The sequence below is a fragment of the Oryzias latipes genome, chromosome 22 (genome assembly GCF_002234675.1).
Source record: "Oryzias latipes chromosome 22, ASM223467v1".
Lineage (NCBI taxonomy): Eukaryota > Metazoa > Chordata > Actinopteri > Beloniformes > Adrianichthyidae > Oryzias > Oryzias latipes.
In genome coordinates this window covers 4296213-4318172 of record NC_019880.2, presented here as the reverse complement: position 1 = coordinate 4318172, position 21960 = coordinate 4296213, and the positions used below count along the sequence as shown (strand labels likewise).

The 21960-nt window shown below is 41.7% G+C and overlaps 1 protein-coding gene across 2 annotated transcripts in view; it reads left to right on the top strand.

The window, feature by feature from the left end:
* The first annotated feature begins 1045 nt into the window (after positions 1-1045).
* The window catches only part of dicer1 (dicer 1, ribonuclease III), a 34078-nt gene continuing 13163 nt past the window's right edge, over positions 1046-21960 (top strand). Inside the window, exons 1-18 of one of the 2 annotated variants that reach the window (XM_011490150.3) lie at positions 1046-1148; positions 13435-13629; positions 13713-13875; positions 13944-14074; positions 14772-14906; positions 14978-15138; positions 15213-15381; positions 15667-16139; positions 17833-17965; positions 18102-18344; positions 18417-18571; positions 18659-18791; positions 18875-18950; positions 19027-19166; positions 19256-19435; positions 19519-19732; positions 19810-19963; positions 20056-20238. In XM_011490150.3, the coding sequence (XP_011488452.1) occupies positions 13516-13629; positions 13713-13875; positions 13944-14074; positions 14772-14906; positions 14978-15138; positions 15213-15381; positions 15667-16139; positions 17833-17965; positions 18102-18344; positions 18417-18571; positions 18659-18791; positions 18875-18950; positions 19027-19166; positions 19256-19435; positions 19519-19732; positions 19810-19963; positions 20056-20238 (2957 nt within the window). In that variant the 5' untranslated portion in view covers positions 1046-1148; positions 13435-13515. Of the gene's footprint in view, positions 1218-13434; positions 13630-13712; positions 13876-13943; positions 14075-14771; positions 14907-14977; positions 15139-15212; positions 15382-15666; positions 16140-17832; positions 17966-18101; positions 18345-18416; positions 18572-18658; positions 18792-18874; positions 18951-19026; positions 19167-19255; positions 19436-19518; positions 19733-19809; positions 19964-20055; positions 20239-21960 lie in introns of both variants that reach the window. The other variant, XM_011490149.3, reaches the window with a different exon arrangement.

Here is a 21960-nt window from a genome sequence, read left to right as displayed (position 1 = left end):
TTTTTACCAAAACGTCATTTTGAGACAGTAATCTATGCTTTCATTATATCTTGGCTGGATTACTGTTACTCTCTCTATTTTAGAGTCAGCAGTCATTCCTCTCACATCTCCAACTGGTCCAGAACGCTGCTCCTCGTATGAGGGACCACATCACCCTCATCCTGGATACCCATCACTGGCTGCCAGTGAACTGTAGAGTTCATTTTAAGAGTCTTTTATTTGTTTTTAAATCTTTAAACAATTGTGCACCGCTGTCCCTCTCTGAGCTTCTGTGTCCTTACACCCCAACCCAAGGCCTCAGGTCTGCTGATCAGCTTCTCCTGAGAAAAGTGTTTTCAGGCTGTGCACCTAAGCTGTTGAACGTTTCACCACTGAGCGTTTGACAGGCATCTTCACTTTCCATTTAAAGAAAAAACTTCTTAAAACCCCTTTTTATCACCAGGCCTTTGACACAGCATGACTCTGCTCTGCTGGTGTGTTTACTGCTTTACAGTTTTGCTTAGCTTTTATGGTGTTGTTACATCCTTATCTTACTTAAAAAAATACATATTTAATTATTTTAACCTCTTACTTAGTTGTTATTTTTGTTCTTTTGAGCTTTTGATGTACAGTAATTTGTTTGATTGCGGTCATTTACGGTGCCGTATGAATCAATTTAGCTTAAAATTATTTTTATAATAAATTTTTAGAATTTTCTTTAGTAAAAATCATTAAAGCTTTTAAATTATTTTTTTGAACCGTTTTCTATTTTTGACATTGATGTGATATATTCACTATTTTCTATTAAGTGTCAGGTGTTACATTTTTTTATTTTTTTGTAGATAGGGATTTTTTGGAAACTGACGGGGTTTTTTTCTTAAGCACTGAATTTTCTTTTAAGCCTTTAAACAAAAAACATAAATAAATTGTGTTTTTCTGTTGAACTCTACGTTGGTGAAAGAAGCCTCAAAACAAGCGGATCCCCAAGTTTGTTTGATGCTGCCCCCGAGTGGACAAAACATGCCACAACAGGAAGACGTTTAATTACGTACACCAGAGCCGCGGCTACGCAAATGACGTAAACTTGAGGCGTAGCGGAGGCCCAGGGAAAAGGAAGTGGTCCCCCGTGGACGAGTAGCCGCATATCTGGACAGTTCGCCTAGATGCCAGTGAGTGTTTCCAGCAGACGAGTTCTTTTCTGTTCAGACGAATCGTTCGGTGGAAAAATAACCGCGTGGGTGAGTTCACGAGCGGAGCGCGCGGTTCTTCGTACAGGAATGTTACTGTGGATGGATGTAATGGCCCTGGTGCTGCTAGCCGTTAGCTAGCTCGACATGATGATACGGCATGGCGGCTGCAGTGAGAGTAGAGACGCTTTTTGCTACATGCTGGATGCATTTCTTATCAGTTTGTGCGCCGCTCTTCCCTAATAAGACGCATTTTTTAATAAGATAATGGGAATTTTAACCGGGTTTAGTCCCGCGCGCCGCTAAACATTTAGCTGCGTTAGCTTTCGCCGCGGCGTCGGTCTCTGTGTCGCCGGACAGACTATGGATTGGATGATGTCCAAAGACACGCGGAGGCTCTTACTTTTAGGTCTTGTTTGCGCGTCCTCGAGCCTGCTTTTGTCTTCCCTTTGCAGAAAAAAACTTTCCGTATTTATACAATATAAAAAGGCGTAAATTGAGATTTAATACAGCGTGTGTCGTTCAAATGTTTGTCACAAGCTCAAGCTGCTGTCACGTCACTCAGGCGTTTTAACATCTGGCTGTGGTGATCCTGGACAGGAGTGATCCGTTATTAAAAAGACTTCCCAGATCAAGTTTGATATTCTGATCGGTTTTGATTAGAGATCCAGATAAACTGACACAGGTTTTAGTAATCATTAGATCTGCTGTCCAGGTCCAGCCGACTGGCCAAATTCATTGTGGTTTCTGTTTACCAACTGTAGAGGTGATAGCAAGTTCACAGTTTTGGGTTTATTTTCTGATTTGTTGAATCTTTGTAGATATTTTAAACAACTACATAGATTTTTGTCTTTTTAACAAATCTGATATTCTACCACACATGCACCTCCTGGACCCGTATTGTTATTTAGTTAAAGCATTGAATGCTGGGAATTGATATAAATAAAGCTGATTTATGAATTATTAAAAGTTAATAGACACCTGCTAAATTTCTGTTTCTTGAAATGATCTTTATTCATTTCAGCGACTCAAAATTGATCTTTGAAACACATTAATTTATTGTCTAAACTTTTGCTTTTAGTTTGAATGAAAAACAGTTTGATTGTATTGTATGGAGTTAATTCAGTCTCAATAATCAGAAATGCACACAATCTGTTTTACAAATGCACACGCTCCGATTCACAAATGTCATTTTATGCAAACGTGAAAAATAAATTCGGATATACACACCCTGTGTTTCACAAACACACAGATTGTGTTTCACAAATGCACACTAAATGTTTTACAAATGCACAATAAGTGTTTCTCACAAATGTGCACACTGTTTTTCACAAAAACATTTTAGAAATTCAAAATAAATGTATCAGAAATGCACAGTAAGTGCTTCACAAACATGATTTTTAGGTACACATGTGATGTGAACTCACAGATCATTCGAACTGCAGAATGTGCATTCAAAATCCCGTTCTCGTTTGTGAATCTCCCCGTGTGTGTGAGAGATTTTTCTACGGTGAATATTGAGACTCATCTGACGGAGCGGGTCGACTAATCTCACCATTGGCTAGTGAATCTGTCAATCAAACTCATTGGCAAAGCAGGCGGGTTCGCTTTTAGCCAATCTAATGGCCCCTTACACTCCTCACTTTCAAAGTGACGAGGGAGGGAGCTGTTCTGCACAGCAGTTGGGAGGACGCGGGCGGCAAACATGGCGGAGAGGTCTTCTGAACGGGATCAGTCTCAGCCCGTAAGTAATGCATTTATTTGATCATTCCCTCGTTGTACGTCCTGTAATGTTATTGAATACTAAGTTGAAGCGTTTTCCTTTGCCAAGTGACATGTGTGAATGCTTTATGAACACTGCAGCCGAGTCGTTTGCAGAGTACCCCCACCGCAAATTAGCTTAGCTTTGTTTTGCTTAGCCTGTGCAAGTTGTGTCTGCCTGTGAGTGTGAGTGAAGTTCAAGCCGGTGTCGGTTCAAGCTAGCGTCTATAGCCAATGATCTGTAGGTTCTTAACATGATTCAGATAGAACTAAGGGGAAAACATGCCGGATTTACAGCAGCAAAGAAAGTTTAATAAAAAGTATTGATTTGGAGACGGCGATTTGTTTAAACACTGATGCTATGCTATGTTAACTAGCTAGTTGTTCCGTGTGCTGCCTTTATGTAAACGCGATCCGGGTTAAAGTTAGACACAGCATTTTCACAACCCAGACTTTAAGACGGGGTGGACTGTGCAACAAAGTTAATTCATATGACATTCATGAAAACGGCATTTTTTAAATATAACAGACATGAATCCACTGTTGAATGAAAGAAGCCTCATTAAGTTTCTAACGTTAGAACCCGTATTCATTGTGATGACCAGCCCTGTGAGATTGTGTCAGAGTGACAGCCACTAAATTCCCTGTATCTTTACTTCCAATGACGTAATGACAAGAATCCCAAACATTATGTTTTTAGGCTGTTTTGTAGTCGATAAGTAGTCACAGAATGGGGGGATGGGAGAAATCAGCTGTCAACAGTGATTAGAGTAGAAGTTACTGTAAGTATTACACACAGGCTTCCTGTGATCAGTGTCTTGTCTCTGATTTTTTTTAAAGGTGTTCTTTACTACAAGCTCAAGTTATCATAGCAAGAGTGTTTTAAAAAAATTCCCCTTTCATATATTTGAAAATTATGTAATTTAAGATCAGACAGCTAAATGATCTAATCCATGTTTGTTGTGTTTTTATTTATTCTCTAGGAATTACTGAATGTGACAGCGTGACAATCTTTTGTTCCTCGTGCCATCAGGCAATACAACTCTCTGGCAGGGCATCTTACAAGTAATTTCTTTTAATTTTACCCACTGATTTTCCAATTATTTACCTTTTTTATCAATCTTTTTATTTTGTGATATTTCTATTTGTAATGCATGTGTGTTTATGTGTTTTTTTAAGATGGCCATTTTAAAAAAATTTCCTCAGGGATTATTAAATACCCTTCTATTCTATTCTATTTCATATTTTATCATCCTATTGTATTACTGTTTTACCTGTCAATTGGGAATTTTGCATTTTTGCCCCTGTAAATATCTGTCAGTTGAAAGTATTTGTACTTGTATTCCATGTATCCTGTACCTGAAGATAGCAGACAACAACTGTGCAGACACCCACTTGGCCTTCTTCAGTGACGCTGTGAACGTGTAAGGCTTTCCTCTGAGGTATTCATGTCATTCATAAAGAAATCTTTTATTCACATATCAGGCAGTATAAGTACTTGGTTATTTGTACAAAAATAAAATAACTTTTTTTAGACTCCTCTGAAAACAAAGGCAACTCTAAAACTCTTTCCCCTCATGAATAACATTTTACCCCCCCCTCAGTCTCTCGCCTAAATTTTTCCCCCAGTGATACATGTAACCCACTCCTGCAATTTTTTTAACCTAGAAATTCTACTTATTGGCAACATGCATAAGAACATTACATTTTAAACTGATGTGTACCGTATTGACGATGCATTTGTAATTATGTGTTTGAGACATGATTTTCATGTTATTGTCAGGGTGAGAGGAGATCACGGAGGAGAACATGCGGGCATAGCCGAGTTAATGCTCACAGTACGTACAACTGACACAAACGGCTTCATTGTGGGAAAAGTGTACACACAATCAACGGTGAGTTGAACCTAGTTTTAGAAGCTTTAATATATACACAGGGCTCCAGACTGCGTCCATTTGGTCGCATTTTGTGACCAAAATTTGAGAGTGTGCGACTGAATTTTACACCCAGTCGCACATGTGCTACCAGTAAATTTGCCTCCTCCACCCTCCGTATTTTTTATACATTAAACATGAAAGGAGCATGTCAATGATCGATGAAATGAGAGATGAAATCATCAATGAGACACAAGCGCACACGCACGCAGGCAGACACACACACACTCGCGCGCGAATACTCATGAGACTGGAGCACACGCGAGCACACACTCGCGTGTCATTGAGTGATGCCTGAGGCGGCCAATGCGTCTGAGAAGAATAGGGAAAGTCACTGCAAGTGGCTAAAATATGTGGAGGGGCGGGGCCTAGAGATAATCGAGCGCGCGTAAACATCCGTGGGAAGGAAACGGAGACAAATATCATCACAACCTGATATGTGCGTCTGAGCTATGAGCAAGCGAACTATTGATTCGTTCTTCCGACCTGCAGCTAGTGTACCAGTGACAGAGTGTACAGCAGGGGTCTCAAACTCGCATGAAATCGAAGCTGCAGCGAGACTGAAAGAGACCAGGAATTAGGAGTTGTCCTTAACATTCAATTTCGTTTTAATATGCCTCTCCCCCTAAGTATGAGCTGTGATATTACATCTTTTATAATTATTTTAATGTTTTGTAATGGATGTAGCCTTTTTTTAATCAGTTGGTATTTTAAATTATTTTAATTGATCAGTGAACTACAAAAAACCCATCAGGACGCATGTCCAATAATGCATTGTTTTGTAGTCTGTAGGGCAGCTTTTAGTCAGTTCAATACTAAATTTCCAGCTGCGTTCGCTCTGATTGGTGTCTTGCTCTCACCCCTTTCTCGTGATATTTTTGTTTTGATTGACAGGTGATGTTGGAGCAAAAACAAAAATATACGTCACACACCAGGTGATCTGTGCAGTGTTGCGACCATCTGGGTGATCTCAAACACGCTTATTGTGCATCTTGGCTGAACCTATTTGGTGTCACCAACATGAATTTCCATCCTCTAATATTTACATACATTTAAGTATTGTTTGAAACTGTGAAATTAAGAAAGGTTACTACGGTAATCACTTGTTACTAAAAACTTTTTACTATTTTTATTTAGTTGTACTGTCGTGACAGCGATGGTGCTGTCAGTTTACCTTCATGTTGCATCTTCAAAAGTGCAGAATAAAATATGACACTGAATTAGAAACAGCACATTGTAATTTCTGCATCTATTATTAAAGTATTTATTTGTAATACAGTGGAAATTAGTAGATTTGGTTAGAATGTTGATTTACGGTATGCGCCCCTAAATTTTCTGGTTGTGCCCCTAAAATTTTCAGTTAGGGGCCACTGTGCTCCTAGTGAAAAAAGTCAGTCTGGAGCCCTGATACATAAAAGTGAATGATGTATTAAAAATAAATCTGACAATATAATATTTCTTTTTGCTTTTTTTCCAAATACAGGATTGAGCTCCTCTGGTGTGATGTCTTCATGAGTGTTACTGGTTTATATTACAACATCCTGCACTCTCCTGAGGACCAAGACTTGCTCAATATCAGTCACATCACGTATTCTGCAGCCATTACATTTTTCTACCACGCATTCAGGCCAGTTTGGATGTCTTTAGTGACGCGTGGGACAGCCATCCAATCAGGACGGAGCAAAGCATGACACCAAATCAGCTGTGGCAGTTGGGCTTGACCCAGAACCCTGTTTCTGATCCCCGGGTAAGTGCTTTATTTAATCTCACTGTACTGGACAACTGATTTGTGTGCAGTTTGACTAAAGTGGAAAGTATCAAGAAGAGTATCATGAAATCATAATGACTACAGTGAATTTTCATCGAAAATGAATGAAAAGGATTATTGTTGTGTGGTGCAAACAATTTCCCTAAATTGTTTGTTTGTAGGAAGAATAGCACATCTGCAAGTTCAAAATGCATCACAATGCATGGCATTATGAGCCATCAGATGTACTGTCACTACTTTGTTAAGGTTCACTTATTTGCAAATTATAAACAGTTATGGAGATATGAGGTCTGCCTGCAAGCAACAATATAAGTTATTATTAGTCGGTCACTGTTCCTACATAATCTAAAACACAAAAAAAACAGTGCTGTTCATAAACAGTATCTTTTTTTTTTTTGTCAGGGTATGCTGGTTCCAGAGATTGAATGGGAGGAGAGTGGATCCATGGCTGAACCTCATCCTGGGATCAATGTCCTGGTATGGGACAGTCCTCTTTTGGGTCCACAAATGTTGGAACTGCAAGACGACATCAATCCATTGTGGAATTCAGACCGTTTGGGAGTGGACCTACATCTTTACTGTCCAGTGTGTTTAGAACTTAATTTAGGCGACATAATTACATACAGAAGAAGAGAGACTGAGCGGGGCAAGACAGAGTTCTGTATTGTTCAAGGGACTTCATTGTATGTAAGGAAGTTATGAAAATTAGTTCCAGTTTAAATAAAATTCAAATCAGTAGAGTTCCCACATTTGCTTAAATTTTGATGTTTTAATCTGTCCATGTTTTCACTAAATTTTACTCTGCAATAAAGGGTGAATGTTTGCACTTTGTTGTTCTATGACCATCTTTTGTTGTGTAGTATTTAACCAGCTATAAAACCCAGAGAGATGAGGATCTTTTTTGCAAGGGTGACCTGGCCAAGAGGTGTATATGTATATGGTTACAATATAAAATCAATGACATTTGAGTTATTAAAAAAATAAAATTAAGGTCAAGCAAAGTGACTTCGGGCTGAGCAGGGGAGGTGTATATTGGGCGTCTGTGATTGACAGTGAGATGAACTTGAGGTAATGTAGTCCCACTGCGTGGTACGGAGCAAAGTGATGCCAGTTTCTCCACAAAACCTGTGGAAGTTGAAGATTTTTCTCTTCCACCTTCATATGATCAAAACCGTGTCTGAGTGTTGAAATGACGCTAGCATGAAAGCTAAGAGAATAACGTACAAACAATCCCGAGTGAAACATTCATTGTAAATCTCATGACCAGTACAGAGTTCGATGGATTCTGTCAACTGCATTCAACCGCTGTTGCCTTGCTTCCAGGTCCACTGAAAAGTTGCACAAGCCAGTAATTTTTGACAACCGAAGGCAATAAACCGACAAGCCATGCTAAGGCTAACACGCTAACGACCGACTGGTACAGAATCAAATATGGGCGGGGCTTTTGCCACCCGCAGAAAGCGTAGAGAAAGTGTAAGGGGCCATTAGATTGGCTAAAAGCAAACCCGCCTGCTTTCCCGATGAGTTTGATTGACAGATTCACTAGCCAATGGTGACATTAGTTGACCTGCTCCGTCAGATGAGTCTCAATATTCACCATAGAAAAATCTCTCACACACACGGGGAGATTCACAAATGAGAACGGGATTTTGAATGCACATTCTGCAGTTCGAATGATCTGTGAGTTCACATCACATGTGTACCTAAAAATCATGTTTGTGAAGCACCTACTGTGTATTTCTGATACATTTATTGTGAATTTCTAAAATGTTTTTTGTGAAACACAGTGTGCACATTTGTGAGAAACACTTATTGTGCATTTGTAAAACATTTAGTGTGCATTTGTGAAACACAATCTGTGTGTTTGTGAAACACAGGGTGTGTATTTCCGAATTTATTTTTCACGTTTGCATAAAATGACATTTGTGAATCGGAGCGTGTGCATTTGTAAAACAGGTTGTGTGCATTTCTGATTATTGAGACTGAATTAACTCCATAGTATTAAGCCTATAACACTTTCGCTTTAAAAAGTTACCCCATTACTTTTGCTGGCACCCGATATAAAATACCCACCAAAAGTACTTGACATAAAAATAGATCAAAACATGACAACACATGATAAATTAAAGTGGTTAGCCTTTATCTTCAATTGTGGTATGTTTAACCAATGGAAAAAACAAACATAAGAAGTTCCTAAAAACATGCTAAAAAATTACAGTAAAATCAAGAATTTGAGAAGAAAAAATCCTAAAAAAATAAATAAAAATGAAATGATACTTGAAAACTGTTCCTCGGTCTGCCCGTTCCTTGGACATGTGTGACTTCCCTGGTGAAGACACAGACTCCTTGACACGCGACATATTTACAAATTCATGTAAACAGCTTTGCTCGAGTGAAAATACCCCGGCGATAGTGCTGTAGGGTTAAAAAAAAATTTAACTTGTGTTCAGTTTACATCAATAGACAACAGATTTTCATTACTTAACCCAATTGTTTTGAGATGGACATTTGAAAATGAGCAGATATTTAATTTTTTTCAGGTTAAAATAAATACCATTGAAAATTATTATTTTGGCAATGATACCCCATCTTATAGGAGCAGTTTAAACTCATTTTAAAGGAATAATGGTGTTTAGATTGAACTGCCAAAGGCGTTTCTGGCTGCTTATTTCGGCTGGAAATCAGGGCATTGTCTGAACTGGGACTGTCTAACTCTGGTCCTCAAGCTACACGATTTGTCTGTTTTCCAGATGTCTCCGTGCTGCTTTTCTGATTGACTGAACACACCTGATCTAGGTGATCTGCGCAGGGAACGTTGGAGAATGGGCTGAGTGTCCGGGGTTGGACAGTCCTGGTCTTAATGTTTGTCTTAAAATCTTGGTAAATTCTCCTGCTATCCTGAATGATGATAAATAACATCCGTGAAGGTTTACTCCTGGAGTTTAAACACTGTTTATATATCACTGTCTTCTAAACGCTTCCAGAAAGTCCCCACCCGTGACTCCGATCTGTGGCTGTATCTCTGTTTAATACTTGGTTTCAGGTCTGTTGTGGACAAACTGCAGCCGTAGATGTTCCATCATGAGGCTCAGATTAAATAAACTCCTCTCGTCTACAAGCTCACAGTTTTTGTCTCTGTGTTTTCTGAGTTATGCGCAGGTTTTTCTATCAGCTTTTAACTTTTCGTTGTAGTAAGTCTGAATTGTTTTAGGGTAAATTTAAACTTAAAGAGAGAATTGAAGATAAAGTGCTGCATTGGTGTCTGCGAATTGTAGATTTCTGTTAACGGGGGGGGGGGGGGGGGGGGGGGGGGGGATTAAAAACACGTTTAACCTTATTGGTTTGAATAAATCAAATCTCTGTTTTAGATTTTGAAGTCTTGACCAGATCAAATGTTTGCGCCACAAATTTCAGTTTTGTCTGAGACACGTGATAAGACGGACTCTGCACTTTTATTTTGACACGCGAACCATTGTACATCGCACAGGTGTCATCATCCCCTTCCCTTCCCACACTCATGGTGCTAAAAAGAAGTAAACACAACAGGAAGAAATAACTAAGGGTAAAACAACATAACATAACCCGTAGGCAAAAAGAAACACCCGTGCTAACACTGTCTTGACCATAGCAGGCAAAGGGGATTGATTCCCATAATTCTCTGTTACCAGCTCTGACAGTAACCCCTGCAGCCTGTGGAACTCCGACAGCAGACCAAACGGGCACGTGACAGACAATCCACAATACAACAAAGTAATATGATATGACCTGCATGAAAACTGTGGTATTTTGTAAACATAACAATAAACACAAATTATGACATGAGCAATGTCCTTTCTGCCCGCAAAACTCTCTAGTTGCTATGATAACGTTTAAACATGCCTTCAAAATAAGTGCATGAAAAATCCGATTCACCACAATGCTGAATGGTTCGAGGGAATCTCCCGTTGGGTTAAATCCGTATTTTAAGTAGGACTCCTGATACTGTCTATTAAATGTAGCTTTCTTTTTTTTGGAAGTGGAAGGCTCCTCTTCTGTGTCCTGGCTGGGCCTTTGCCACTTGGCAAAGAACCTTTCCAAAGACGTTTGTTTTTTACTCATTTTGCTAGTTCCTGGGTTTTATTTTAGCTGTATCCTATCACGTGACCGAGAAGAGCGGCTTGGCCTGCGTAAGAGTGATGGATGGAACAGAAAATCTGGCAATTTGTCAAAATAAAACATCTTTCGATTCCGAAATAAATAAAACGGAAGTAATGTAAGTTATTTATTCTTTCTATGTGGCCCGGTACCAAATGACCCACGGACTGGTACCGGTAAATGTGTGCATTTTCTGCAATTTCAACACTTTAAAAGTACAAGAAATATGTGGATTCTTTTTAATAACATTGTTATGCTGTTGCTAGTAAATGATGAGTATTTCTTAGCATTAATGTGACTTCTGGTGCTGCATGGTGGTTTTGCTGATGGTCTAGTCTGGTTGATACATCGTGAGTTTCAGTTTCCTGCAGGCGTTGAGACTTCCATCCGTTTAACGTCATGGTAGGATGGTCTTAATGTTCTTCAGATGTGAGAAAGACTACTCACGGGAGCCCGCAGCTGCAGGAACGGCAATTCGCAGGTTCCCGGCTGGTAAAAACTCTGTGAAATAATAGTAAACTGATCTTGGCACAGATTTTTTTTCTTTCTCCAAGCACTGGTACTACTGCGCACCCCTCTGGCATCGCATCGCACCCGAGAAGGACTGGTATAGTGAAAAAAGTTTTTTATAATTACAGATTTGTCTGCGAGCCAGATGTGGCCGTCAAAAGCGCCATATATGGCTCGCAAGCGATAGGTTCCCGACCCCTGGTTTAGATGTTTTTATTAAGTCAAATCCAATAGGGTTTCAAAGTATTGGTACAAAAGTTGATATGTTGGTTGCTTTTTTTTAAGCAAAAGAATTGCCTTTATTTATTTTTTTGATAAAATAAATTTTGTTGAATGACAAGTGGAGGATTTTTAATTTCTTAAAACATTTTTTCAAGATTGGAGCCATAAAAGTATCAGAGAATCCAGAGTTACATTTTAAATGTGAGGAAAAACCAAGACCCCGAGCTGGCTTACATCAGCAGCAACTTCATCACTGGCCACAGCATCAGATTGTTTAATCTTTTCTGTTGTTATAAAGTCGAGTTATGGGATCCAGACTTAAACGTTTTTTTTAAATGTCACTAAACTAAGTAACTGAGTATCTTCAACAACTTTGCTGTTAGACTCGTGCAAAAACAGCTGAACTTGAGGGCGCGTTCAGACCGGACACATTTGATTCGCTTTGAGTGAACTAGAGTTTGTTTCCCCTGATGATCCAGATCAACATTTCAGTCTAAATACACCCTGGTCCGACTCCAGGACCGCTCTCCGACCCATCTTTGGGGGTGGTCTCGGTTTGTTTCCAATTGGACTGGGCTTCGGTTCGCTCTGAGATTCCTCAGTCCAAATTCAATCTGTCCTCGGAGCGGAACAACTAAAACGGCCACCATGACCAGTGGTCATGTGATGTAAACACAGTAGGAATGTACCAACCGATGAGGCGTAGACAAATGTAAAATAATGAAAGGCCCCAACTCCTTACTAGTTAGAACGTTTATTTTAACACAGCTGAAAACGCCTCTTACATTCTTTCCCATCTCTCATTACGTGGCATGCGCTTGGCGCTGCTGTGATGTCACCCTAAAAGCTACCTTGAAGTTTCCTTAATAGAACCACAACCATGAAACACAACTCATTAAAATGTGTGATCGGATGAATGCAGGCTCATCAAAACATCCTTTGACGTGACACACATTGCTTCTCACTGTTTTCCAGACAATCTATATGTCATGTAGTTGTAGAGTTAGATAAGTTAATTCTTCTCTGAGTTCTGGTACAACGCCTGTCCGTCCTGGGGGAGGACCCCTCCTTCATGCGGACACCCCTGAGGTTTCTTTGGGTTTTTTTTCGGAATCTGTTTTTTTAAGGAGTTTTTCCTTACAGAGAAGGAGGGTCTAAGGCAGGGATGCCAGTTTAGTGTAGTCTGTTTAGTTAAAGTTTAGTATTCTCCCATTGAATTCTATGCATTTATAATCCTTTTTGATTGCATGTTTACCTTACAATTACTGGTACACAGCCCATTGAGACGACTGTTGTTGTGAATTTGGGCTATACAAATAAAATTGAATTGAATTACCTGTCGTCTGCTCATCACTACAGTTGCTAGCATCCTCTGAGCTAAAGCTCACACGGCACACGGTTACTGTTTACCAGTAACCGCCTTACAGCATGCCTCCCTGTACCAAAGTAAGAAGTAAAAAGTGGTCAAAACTGATGTTCAAAACTAAAATATAAAGTTTAACTGTCCCGAAAAGGATTGTAAAGCGCAGCACGCCCGTCTTTCATTTGTTTTGACTCGCCCTCGTAGTTCCTGGCCAATCACTGAATAGATCTTAAGTCATGTGGTTTTGTGTGTAAGCTTTGGTCCGTAACAGAATGGGTCGCTTGATGCCGGTCTGAATACAGACCAAACGCAAGGATCGGGACTTGATCCGTAAGGATTTTCCAGTCTGAATACACCTTAAAAAAATCTCAATCTTTAATGATAAGCAATCCTTAAGCTTGAAATTGTTTGCAGTGACAAATATTGTTCATCTTTAATAACTTATATTTTGGAATGCACCTACTAAACAACCTTTTAGTAAAATCAGCACTTAAACAGATGCAACAGGAAAACCAACAAACAAACGGAAGTTGTTTTTTTACACCAAAAAATTGAGTTTGTCGTTTCTGCTGACAGTGAACCGGATAAAGGAAGGAGGATGAAATGAGATAAGAGGACGACTGGAGGAGCACAGCCCCTTCACCTCCCCTCTAAAGCATGGCGGGTCTGCAGCTCATCACCCCTGCCACATCACCCATGGGGCCCTTTTTCGGTCTCCCGTGGCAGCAGGAGGCCATCCATGACAACATCTACACACCCAGGAAATATCAGGCAAGGCGGGCGGCGCCGCCGCATGGACCAGCTCTGTGGTGCGAATGCTCGTCATGTGACACCGTTTGCTCTGTGCTTCTTAGGTAGAACTTCTTGAAGCAGCTCTTGAGCACAACACCATCGTCTGCTTGAACACTGGCTCAGGGAAGACTTTTATTGCAGTGCTGCTCACAAAAGAGCTCTCCCATCAAATCCGGGGAAGCTACCAAGAAAATGCCAGAAGGACGGTTTTCCTGGCAAACGCAAGTAGGTGCAGAACATCAGAGGTCTGGAATGTTTGCATGAAAACGTTGACGTGGGTCTGTGTGCTGCAGCCTCGTCTGCGGTCCAGCAAGCAGCTGCAGTCAGGACGCACTCTGACCTCCATGTGGGGGAGTATAGTGACCCGCAGGAGGCCACGACGTGGAGCCGCCAGCGCTGGAGTCGGGAGATCGCAGACAATCAGGTTTTTCTTTTCTGTTCTGTTGGTGAAAACCAGTTGCGAGGGTTCATGTGTCTCCTGATTAGGCCTGCACAATATACCGCAAATTTATCGTTATCGCAATATCCAGCTCTGCAATATGCATATCGCAAAAGACGGCGAATATCGCAATAAATCGCAAACCCAAAATGTGTTAAAACAATCTTCTAGCAGCTTGAAGCATTTAACGGATCAAATAAATCCCTTTATGCTTTGACCAATCAGATGGACGCCTTCCCAGTGTTGACCAATCAGATGGAGGCCTATAATGTTAACCCTGGTCCTGAAGAGCCTTAACCCTGCCTGTTTTCCAGCTCTCCTTAACCAGCTTGCTGTTGATTGGCTGACTCAAGTGATTTCACATCCTGATTGACGGAACACACCGGATTTTGGTTATCATTATCGAGCAGTCTAGGGAGAATTGGAAAACAGACAGGGTTGAGGCTCTTGAGGACCAGGGTTAGCCACCCTGACGTTTGTCCCCCATGTCGATGAGGGTCATTTGGAGTATAATTTTTAAACTGTTGCAATGAAATGGGAATGATGTTTTTGTTTATTTTTCTATTTGTTTATTTACCGCAAATTTATCGTTATCGCAATATTGATCACTAATATCGCATATCGCAAGTTTTCCTCATATCGTGCAGCCCAACTCCTGATCATCACTCTGCTCTTTCTACAGGTGCTGGTCATGACCTGCCATGTCTTCCTGCACGTTCTGACCAATCACATCTTGCCATTGTCTAAAATCAACCTAGTTGTGTTTGATGATTGTCACCTGGCCATCACGGAGCACCCGTACTGCGAGGTCATGAAGGTGAAGCTGCGCTTTCTGAGCCCACATCATCCGACGGCCCCAACTCTTGGGTGACATCTGTGTGTTTGCAGCTGTTTGAGGAGCACACGTGTGGCTCTCGCATCCTCGGCCTCACGGCCTCCATCCTCAACGGGAAGTGCGACCCGTCTGAACTGGAGCAGAAGATCCAGAACCTGGAGAGAATCCTGAAGAGCAGTGCTGAAACGGCCACTGATCTGGTGGTTCTAGACAGGTACAGTTAACTGTCACAGTTCAGCGATTTCATCAAAAACTCAGTTTTAAGGTGATTTTCACTTCGTGTTCCAGGTATGCCTGTCAGCCCAGAGAGGTGGTGCTAGACTGTGGGCCATACATGGATAAAAGCGGCCTGTCGTCCCGTCTGCAGGCGGAGCTGGAAGAAGCTCTCCTCTTCCTCAACGACTGTAACATTTCTGCTTCCAGAGAAGATCGAGACCCCACATTCATATCCAAGCAGGTGAGCGCTTCAATCCAGACTCCCTTGATACAGAAGAGGCTTTTATTCTGATGTCGCAGTTTTGAATATAAGCGGTTTCATGTTTTATTGTGACGTTCTGCTGTAGTTTTCGTTAGCTTCTCAAGCTTTTCTTTTGTTTTCTTTTTTTTTGGGGGGGGTCAAGTAAGCTGAAAAAATAATGTTAGTAAATCCAAATCTGCTGCTGATGAAGTTTAACTTGATTTAGGGTTTAACTTGATTTAGGTTTGTTTTGGTTCAACGTGAAGCCAATACTGTTCTCCACAGATCCTGAGCGACTGCCTGGCGGTGCTGCAGGTTCTGGGCCCCTGGTGTGCAGATAAAGCTGCAGGCATCATGGTCAGAGAGCTGCAGAAATACATCAAGCACGAGCAGGAGGAGCTCAGCCGCAAATTCCTGCTCTTCACAGACACTATCCTACGCAAAGTGCATGCTCTGTGTGAGGAGCATTTCTCCCCCGCCTCCCTGGATCTGAAGTTTGTCACCCCCAAGGTCCTTCGGCTGCTCGAGATCCTCCACGAGTACAAGCCGTTTGAGAGGCAGCAGTTTGAGAGCGTGGAGTGGTACAACAACCGTAACCAGGACAACTACGTGTCCTGGAGCGACTCGGAAGATGAAGATGAAGACGAGGAGGTGGAGGCCAAGGAGAGGCCTGAAACTAACTTTCCCTCACCCTTCACCAACATCCTGTGTGGGATCATCTTTGTGGAGAGACGCTACACCGCTGTGGTCCTCAACCGGTACAGTTTATCACACATTTTACTCCATTAAAACAGGAATTCTGATTTCTTTTAATTTTATTTTTCTTTTAATTTGGGCAGCACCCATACCTCAACACTTGAGGCAGTCGCTTCTCTCGTCAATACGAAGATTCTTTTTACTGTTTCATCTGGGCACATTCCAAATATCTTATCCTAAATATGATTCATCCCAAGTTGATCAAATATGGGTCTATATGATTTTATACAATGGTTTATCGCAGAAGTCGCGTTCTAAAAGTCACAAACTCCTTGGGTAGTCAGTATCTTTTTTTTTCAGTAATCATAGATGCTTTAAGGCTGTAAAACTCCTCACTACACACTTTATGCACCTTTCCTATACAGACATGAATATTTACGAAATTTTCTGTCTGGGTTAAACTAGGCCTGGGCGATTATGGCCTAAAAATAAAATCTCGGATTTTATTTTTTTAAATTCGATTTCCGATTTTTTTTCCCCCTCCTTACTTAAGGAAATCATTAAGTCCAAACGGCAGACAACTTAAAGCAATATTTTGCTTTTATTTAATCAAACGCAAAACAAATGTAACCCCCATTTCTGGGATGAATAATAAATAAATGAACACACTCTTTGACTCAAAGTCCCAGCTGTGTTTTAAGTCACATTTTGTAGTCTAAACTAAAAGGAGACAAACATTCACCTTGAGAGTAGCACCATTTTCTAAAGGATTAACAATACAGCTCATATCTGGGTTCTAAGGTTGTAATTAAATTAATAAACCCCGTTTTCTCCACGTTATAGATGGGTACCATCTCTTTGGCTAAATGCAAAGCGACCGCTTCGGTGATTCTTCTCCACCGTGCCCCTTTCCTACGGGTACCGGGGCTCGGTATTGAACGAGCCCCGGGGCAACATTCTTCAAGGCCGCATTATCCGCTCAACAAAACCTTCATCCATTACCATTTTCACACTTCAGTCACGTCAAAGATCTTTGACCTTCCAACTTAAGTTTTCTAACACTCTTTGATGATAGATAAACAATAATGAAACAATACCACCTCACAAAGTGATTTTAGTGTACTGGGTGACACTTTATCATTGCATCTAAGGTCCTGATGTTGACTATCATGGGTACCCAAACTCAGTGCCTGGTTGGTACCGGTACCAACATATTCGTACTGCCAGTATTGTATAAAAACGTGGAGTTCGTTGTAGAAATGTTTTTTTTTTTCTCCTTTGCTTTACAACTCTAGTCAATCATCTTTTATTTCCAGCTATTGTGGCCGGGTGGGCATGTGAGGGTGGGCGGAGCTGAAGTCAAAATGTCGAAGGCGTTACTTCACAGCAAAAAACTAATTCTACAACCTGATGGAGGTGTACAATGCTTCCTAAAAAGACATGTTGCAATGAGCGGGGAAATCCACGTTTATGCGAAAACGGAGATGCAGCGCTGCAGTTGGAAAGAATTATAGAATTTAATCTTGGGCACATTAAAGCAATTTCCTTCACCCTGTGACGCTGCTTTGTCACACTTTAATGTTTTAGGAAAAAATTGGCATTTTTTATTTTTTTTCATTTTTGAAGCACCTGAACCATTTTAAAAGTACCGGTTTGGCACCTGATTAAAATCACTTCCCTACACATAACTGTTTATTCCCATAAAGGTGCTTTTGGCGTCAGACATTCCTTACTGATTTACATCTTCATTTACAGCCTCATCAAAGAAGCGGGGAAGCAAGACCCCGAGCTGGCTTACATCAGCAGCAACTTCATCACGGGCCACAGCATCGGCAAAAACCAGGCGCGCAACAAGCAGATGGAGGTGGAGTTCAGGAAGCAGGAAGAGGTAAATTTTCCTCTAAAGTATTGATTTAAAAAGCATCATCATTAAATTATAATGAACACTTGACTGTGACATTGTGCAAAAAGAATTTTATGACCTTTTCAGAGCACTATTAGAAGGCATCTTACTTCTATCTAAGGTTCTTAGAAAGTTCCGGGCTCATGAAACCAACCTGCTGATCGCCACCAGCATTGTGGAGGAAGGTGTTGATATTCCAAAGTGCAACCTGGTGGTGCGGTTTGACCTGCCTACAGAATACAGGTCTTACGTACAGTCTAAGGGGCGTGCTCGAGCTCCTGTCTCCAACTACATCATGCTGGCCGACTCCGAGAGGACCCAAGCCTTCCAGGAGGATCTCACCACATACAAGGCCATAGAGAAGGTAGGCGTTTGTCTGAATGGAGCTTGTATCTGAGCAGGAGCAGCAGCCCTGATCTCGTGCTGCTTTGAGCAGATCCTTAGGAACAAATGCTCCAAGTCTGTGGAGGTGGGGGAGTTTGACGGCGAGCAGGTGGTTGACGATGACAACATCCTCCCTCCTTATGTCCTGCGTTCTGAAGATGGAGGCCCTCGGGTCACCGTCAACACAGCCATCGGTCACATCAACAGGTACCTGCCCTGCTTTGATGTGGAGCCCAGAATTAACTTCAACTCAACAAAGCTGAAAGCTTCAAGATGTTTGTCTTTGATACTCAGGTATTGCGCCCGGTTGCCCAGTGACCCGTTCACGCACCTCGCACCCAAATGTAAGACTGTTGAGACGGGGAATGGGCGCTTCCAGTCCACACTTTACCTGCCTATAAACTCACCTCTGCGAGTTCCCATTAAGGTTGGAGTGACTCATTTTGTTATCATGACTAGTTTAGATGTTGTGTTAGTCACCGGATTATCATACATGCCATGTTTTTTCAGGGTCCTACGATGCACTGCGCCAGACTGGCAGAGAAAGCCGTCGCTCTCCTTTGCTGTGAGAAACTCCACAAAATAGGTAAAAGCGGCGTTCCTGGTGTGAACGTGCAAAAACTACCTTTCAACACTTGAGCTCATGCTGTTCTACCCTGTAGGTGAGCTGGATGACCACCTGATGCCTGTTGGGAAGGAGACGGTGAAATACGAGGAAGAGCTGGACCTCCACGATGAAGAGGAGACCAGTGTTCCAGGACGGCCCGGCTCCACTAAAAGGAGACAGTGCTACCCTAAAGCTGTATGTTTAGACGACGAAAGTGGTCTAAACCCTTTTTTTGGTTTGTTTTTACAACCCATCTCACTGCCTTGGACCTCCGTCCTCCTCAGATACCAGAGTGTCTGCGAGACAGCTACGCCGTGCCCGAGCAGACCTACTACCTGTATGTAATTGGGATGGTCCTCACCACACCCCTTCCCGATGAGCTAAACTTCCGTAGAAGGAAGCTCTACCCTCCGGAGGACACCACCCGGACCTTCGGCATCCTCACCGCCAAACCTATACCCCGAGTGAGTCTCATCTGCGAAGCTGTCACTGTTTCACGAGTTTCCTCATTCAGGTAAAGACTGAAAATGTTGAAATTCTTTTCCAGATTCCCCACTTTCCGGTGTACACTCGCTCCGGCGAGGTGACCATCTCCATTGAGCTGCAGAAGTCGGGCTTCACGCTCAGTGCCGCTCAGCTGGACCTCATCACCCGCCTGCACCAGTACATCTTCTCCCACATCCTCCGCCTGGAGAAACCTGCACTGGAGTTTAAGCCCACTGTGGCTGACTCGGCTTACTGCGTTCTACCTCTGAATGTTGGTAAGTTCAACACTCTATCTTCTAGAGGTGGTCATCCATCTCCTGTCTTCATTCTATCCTATTTTTGACTTGAATAGTTGGGGACTCCAACACACTAGATATGGACTTTAAGTTCATGGAGGACATTGAGAAGTCTGAGGCTCGCACTGGCATTCCTACCACTAAGTACACCAAGCAGAACCCGTTCACATTCAAGCTGGAGGACTACCAGGACGCTGTCATCATTCCGAGGTCTGAGTATCACTGCTCCTTCAGTGAAACTCTTGAATGTCTCTGGACTGAGATGCTAACTCACTGTCGTGGCTTTTTTTTTTTCTCCATAGATATCGTAACTTTGACCAGCCTCATCGTTTCTACGTCGCTGACGTGTACACATACCTGACGCCACTCAGCAAGTTTCCTTCACCAGAATACGAGACCTTCGCTGAGTATTACAAAACCAAGTACAACCTGGACCTGTCAAATCTGAACCAGCCTCTCCTGGATGTAGACCACACCTCCTCCAGGTCAGCTGCATTCTGGGCCACATGGTGCCTTCAGGAACTTGCACGAGATGTGGTCTTTGACGAAAATAAAGGTCATCAGAACAGAAGCGCCTGGTGAAAGATTGGTGATCATGCAGCAGGGATCAGTTTAGTCCAGTTGTTCCAATTTATCTCTGAGTTTCGTCAGTTTGGAGGATCTTATTGTGCACTAAAAAGTTTTATTTACAACGGTGGTTCCCAACCCCACAGACCGGGGACCGATTATTTTTCTGTTTTATTTATTGATGTTTCTGAAGGAAGTTTTATTTTGAAAAATCAGTGCATTCACCGCACCACATCAGAATCATTCTTGACGCATGCTAAGTCTTGTGTTCAAAATACATCCACTACGTCTTTAAAGCAGCTGTGCTGACTGCTAAGTCAAAACCCCCAAGGTAACCAATTTCATAAAAAACCAAAGGTATTCAGAAAGTTTTATTTTGGCAGAAAAGAGCCAGAGAGGAAACCAGAGCCTTTGACTTCAAAGCAAAAAGAATTCAGCATTTTCAATCTTGCAGTCTATACTCAAAATGTGGATTTATTGTGACAGTTATTCCCACAGACCATAAAAATAATGCATAATATTCAACAACCAGGTGTCTATTGGTGCTGTTAAAGCTGCTTAAATGCTGGATCTATTTTTATAGTTTGAAAATTCCAGTTTTCCAAGATGAAGCTGAAATTGGCATCCTTTTTTTTGTCTTTAACTTCCACTATCAGAATCAGAATCCTTTATTTTCATTGTACATGGGGATGCAAATGAGTGGTGAAGAGAGAATAAAATAAAATAAAAATACTGTAACTCACATCTCTAATCAGAAAATGTACAATATGTACAGAAACAATTAAATATTAAATACGTATGAACAAAATAGAATGGAATGAGTTGAGTTGCCATGAGTGCAGCATAATAAATATTGTGTGTTATTGCACACATGCGTAGCAGTCAGTAATTTAGTGTTTGTCAAAAGTCGGAGTGGGGTGTAGTTGGTAGAAGTATGTGTGTTCCGTATAGTGATTGCCTGTGGAAAAAAGCTGTTCCTTAGTCTGTTTGTCCTGGTTCTGATGGACCTGCACCTCCTTCCAGAGGACAGCAGTTCAAACAGGGGGAAAGCAGGATGGGTGGAGTCGGTGGTGATGCTCGTCACTCTGCTGAGGCAGCGTGACTGGTAGAAATCCTTCAGTGAGGGGAGAGGGCAGCCGATGATCCTCTGGATGATCCTCTATTTCACATTTGTTACTACCCAAAATCTGATGGATAAATGAAGTTGAAACCAACTGCAGATACATTACAGTGGATGAGGATAAATGTATCCGTCATACATGCCCTCGTATAGACCAGTTCGTGAAAATATTGTCTGGCAGTAAACTAGTCTGTGGCCTGGAAAAGGTTGGGGACCACGGAAGTACAACACCAAAGTGAAGCTAATGAGCCCTCAGATCACGTATTGTCACCATATTTTACCCCTAAAATCAGAGAGATCGGTACATATCTCATACATGAGAGAGCCATGAAAATACTCCACTTTGATACAACATCCTAACCTTCTGAGGACGACATCTTGGTTCAGAATAAAAGCGTTTTGCACACTTTTCTGGGGAATTGGCTCTATGTTTTGCGCTCTTGTGAGGTGCAACAACTGTTCAGGATTTTAAAATATTCACATTACTAAGATAGCTTGTTGCTCTCGCCAAAATGGGGGT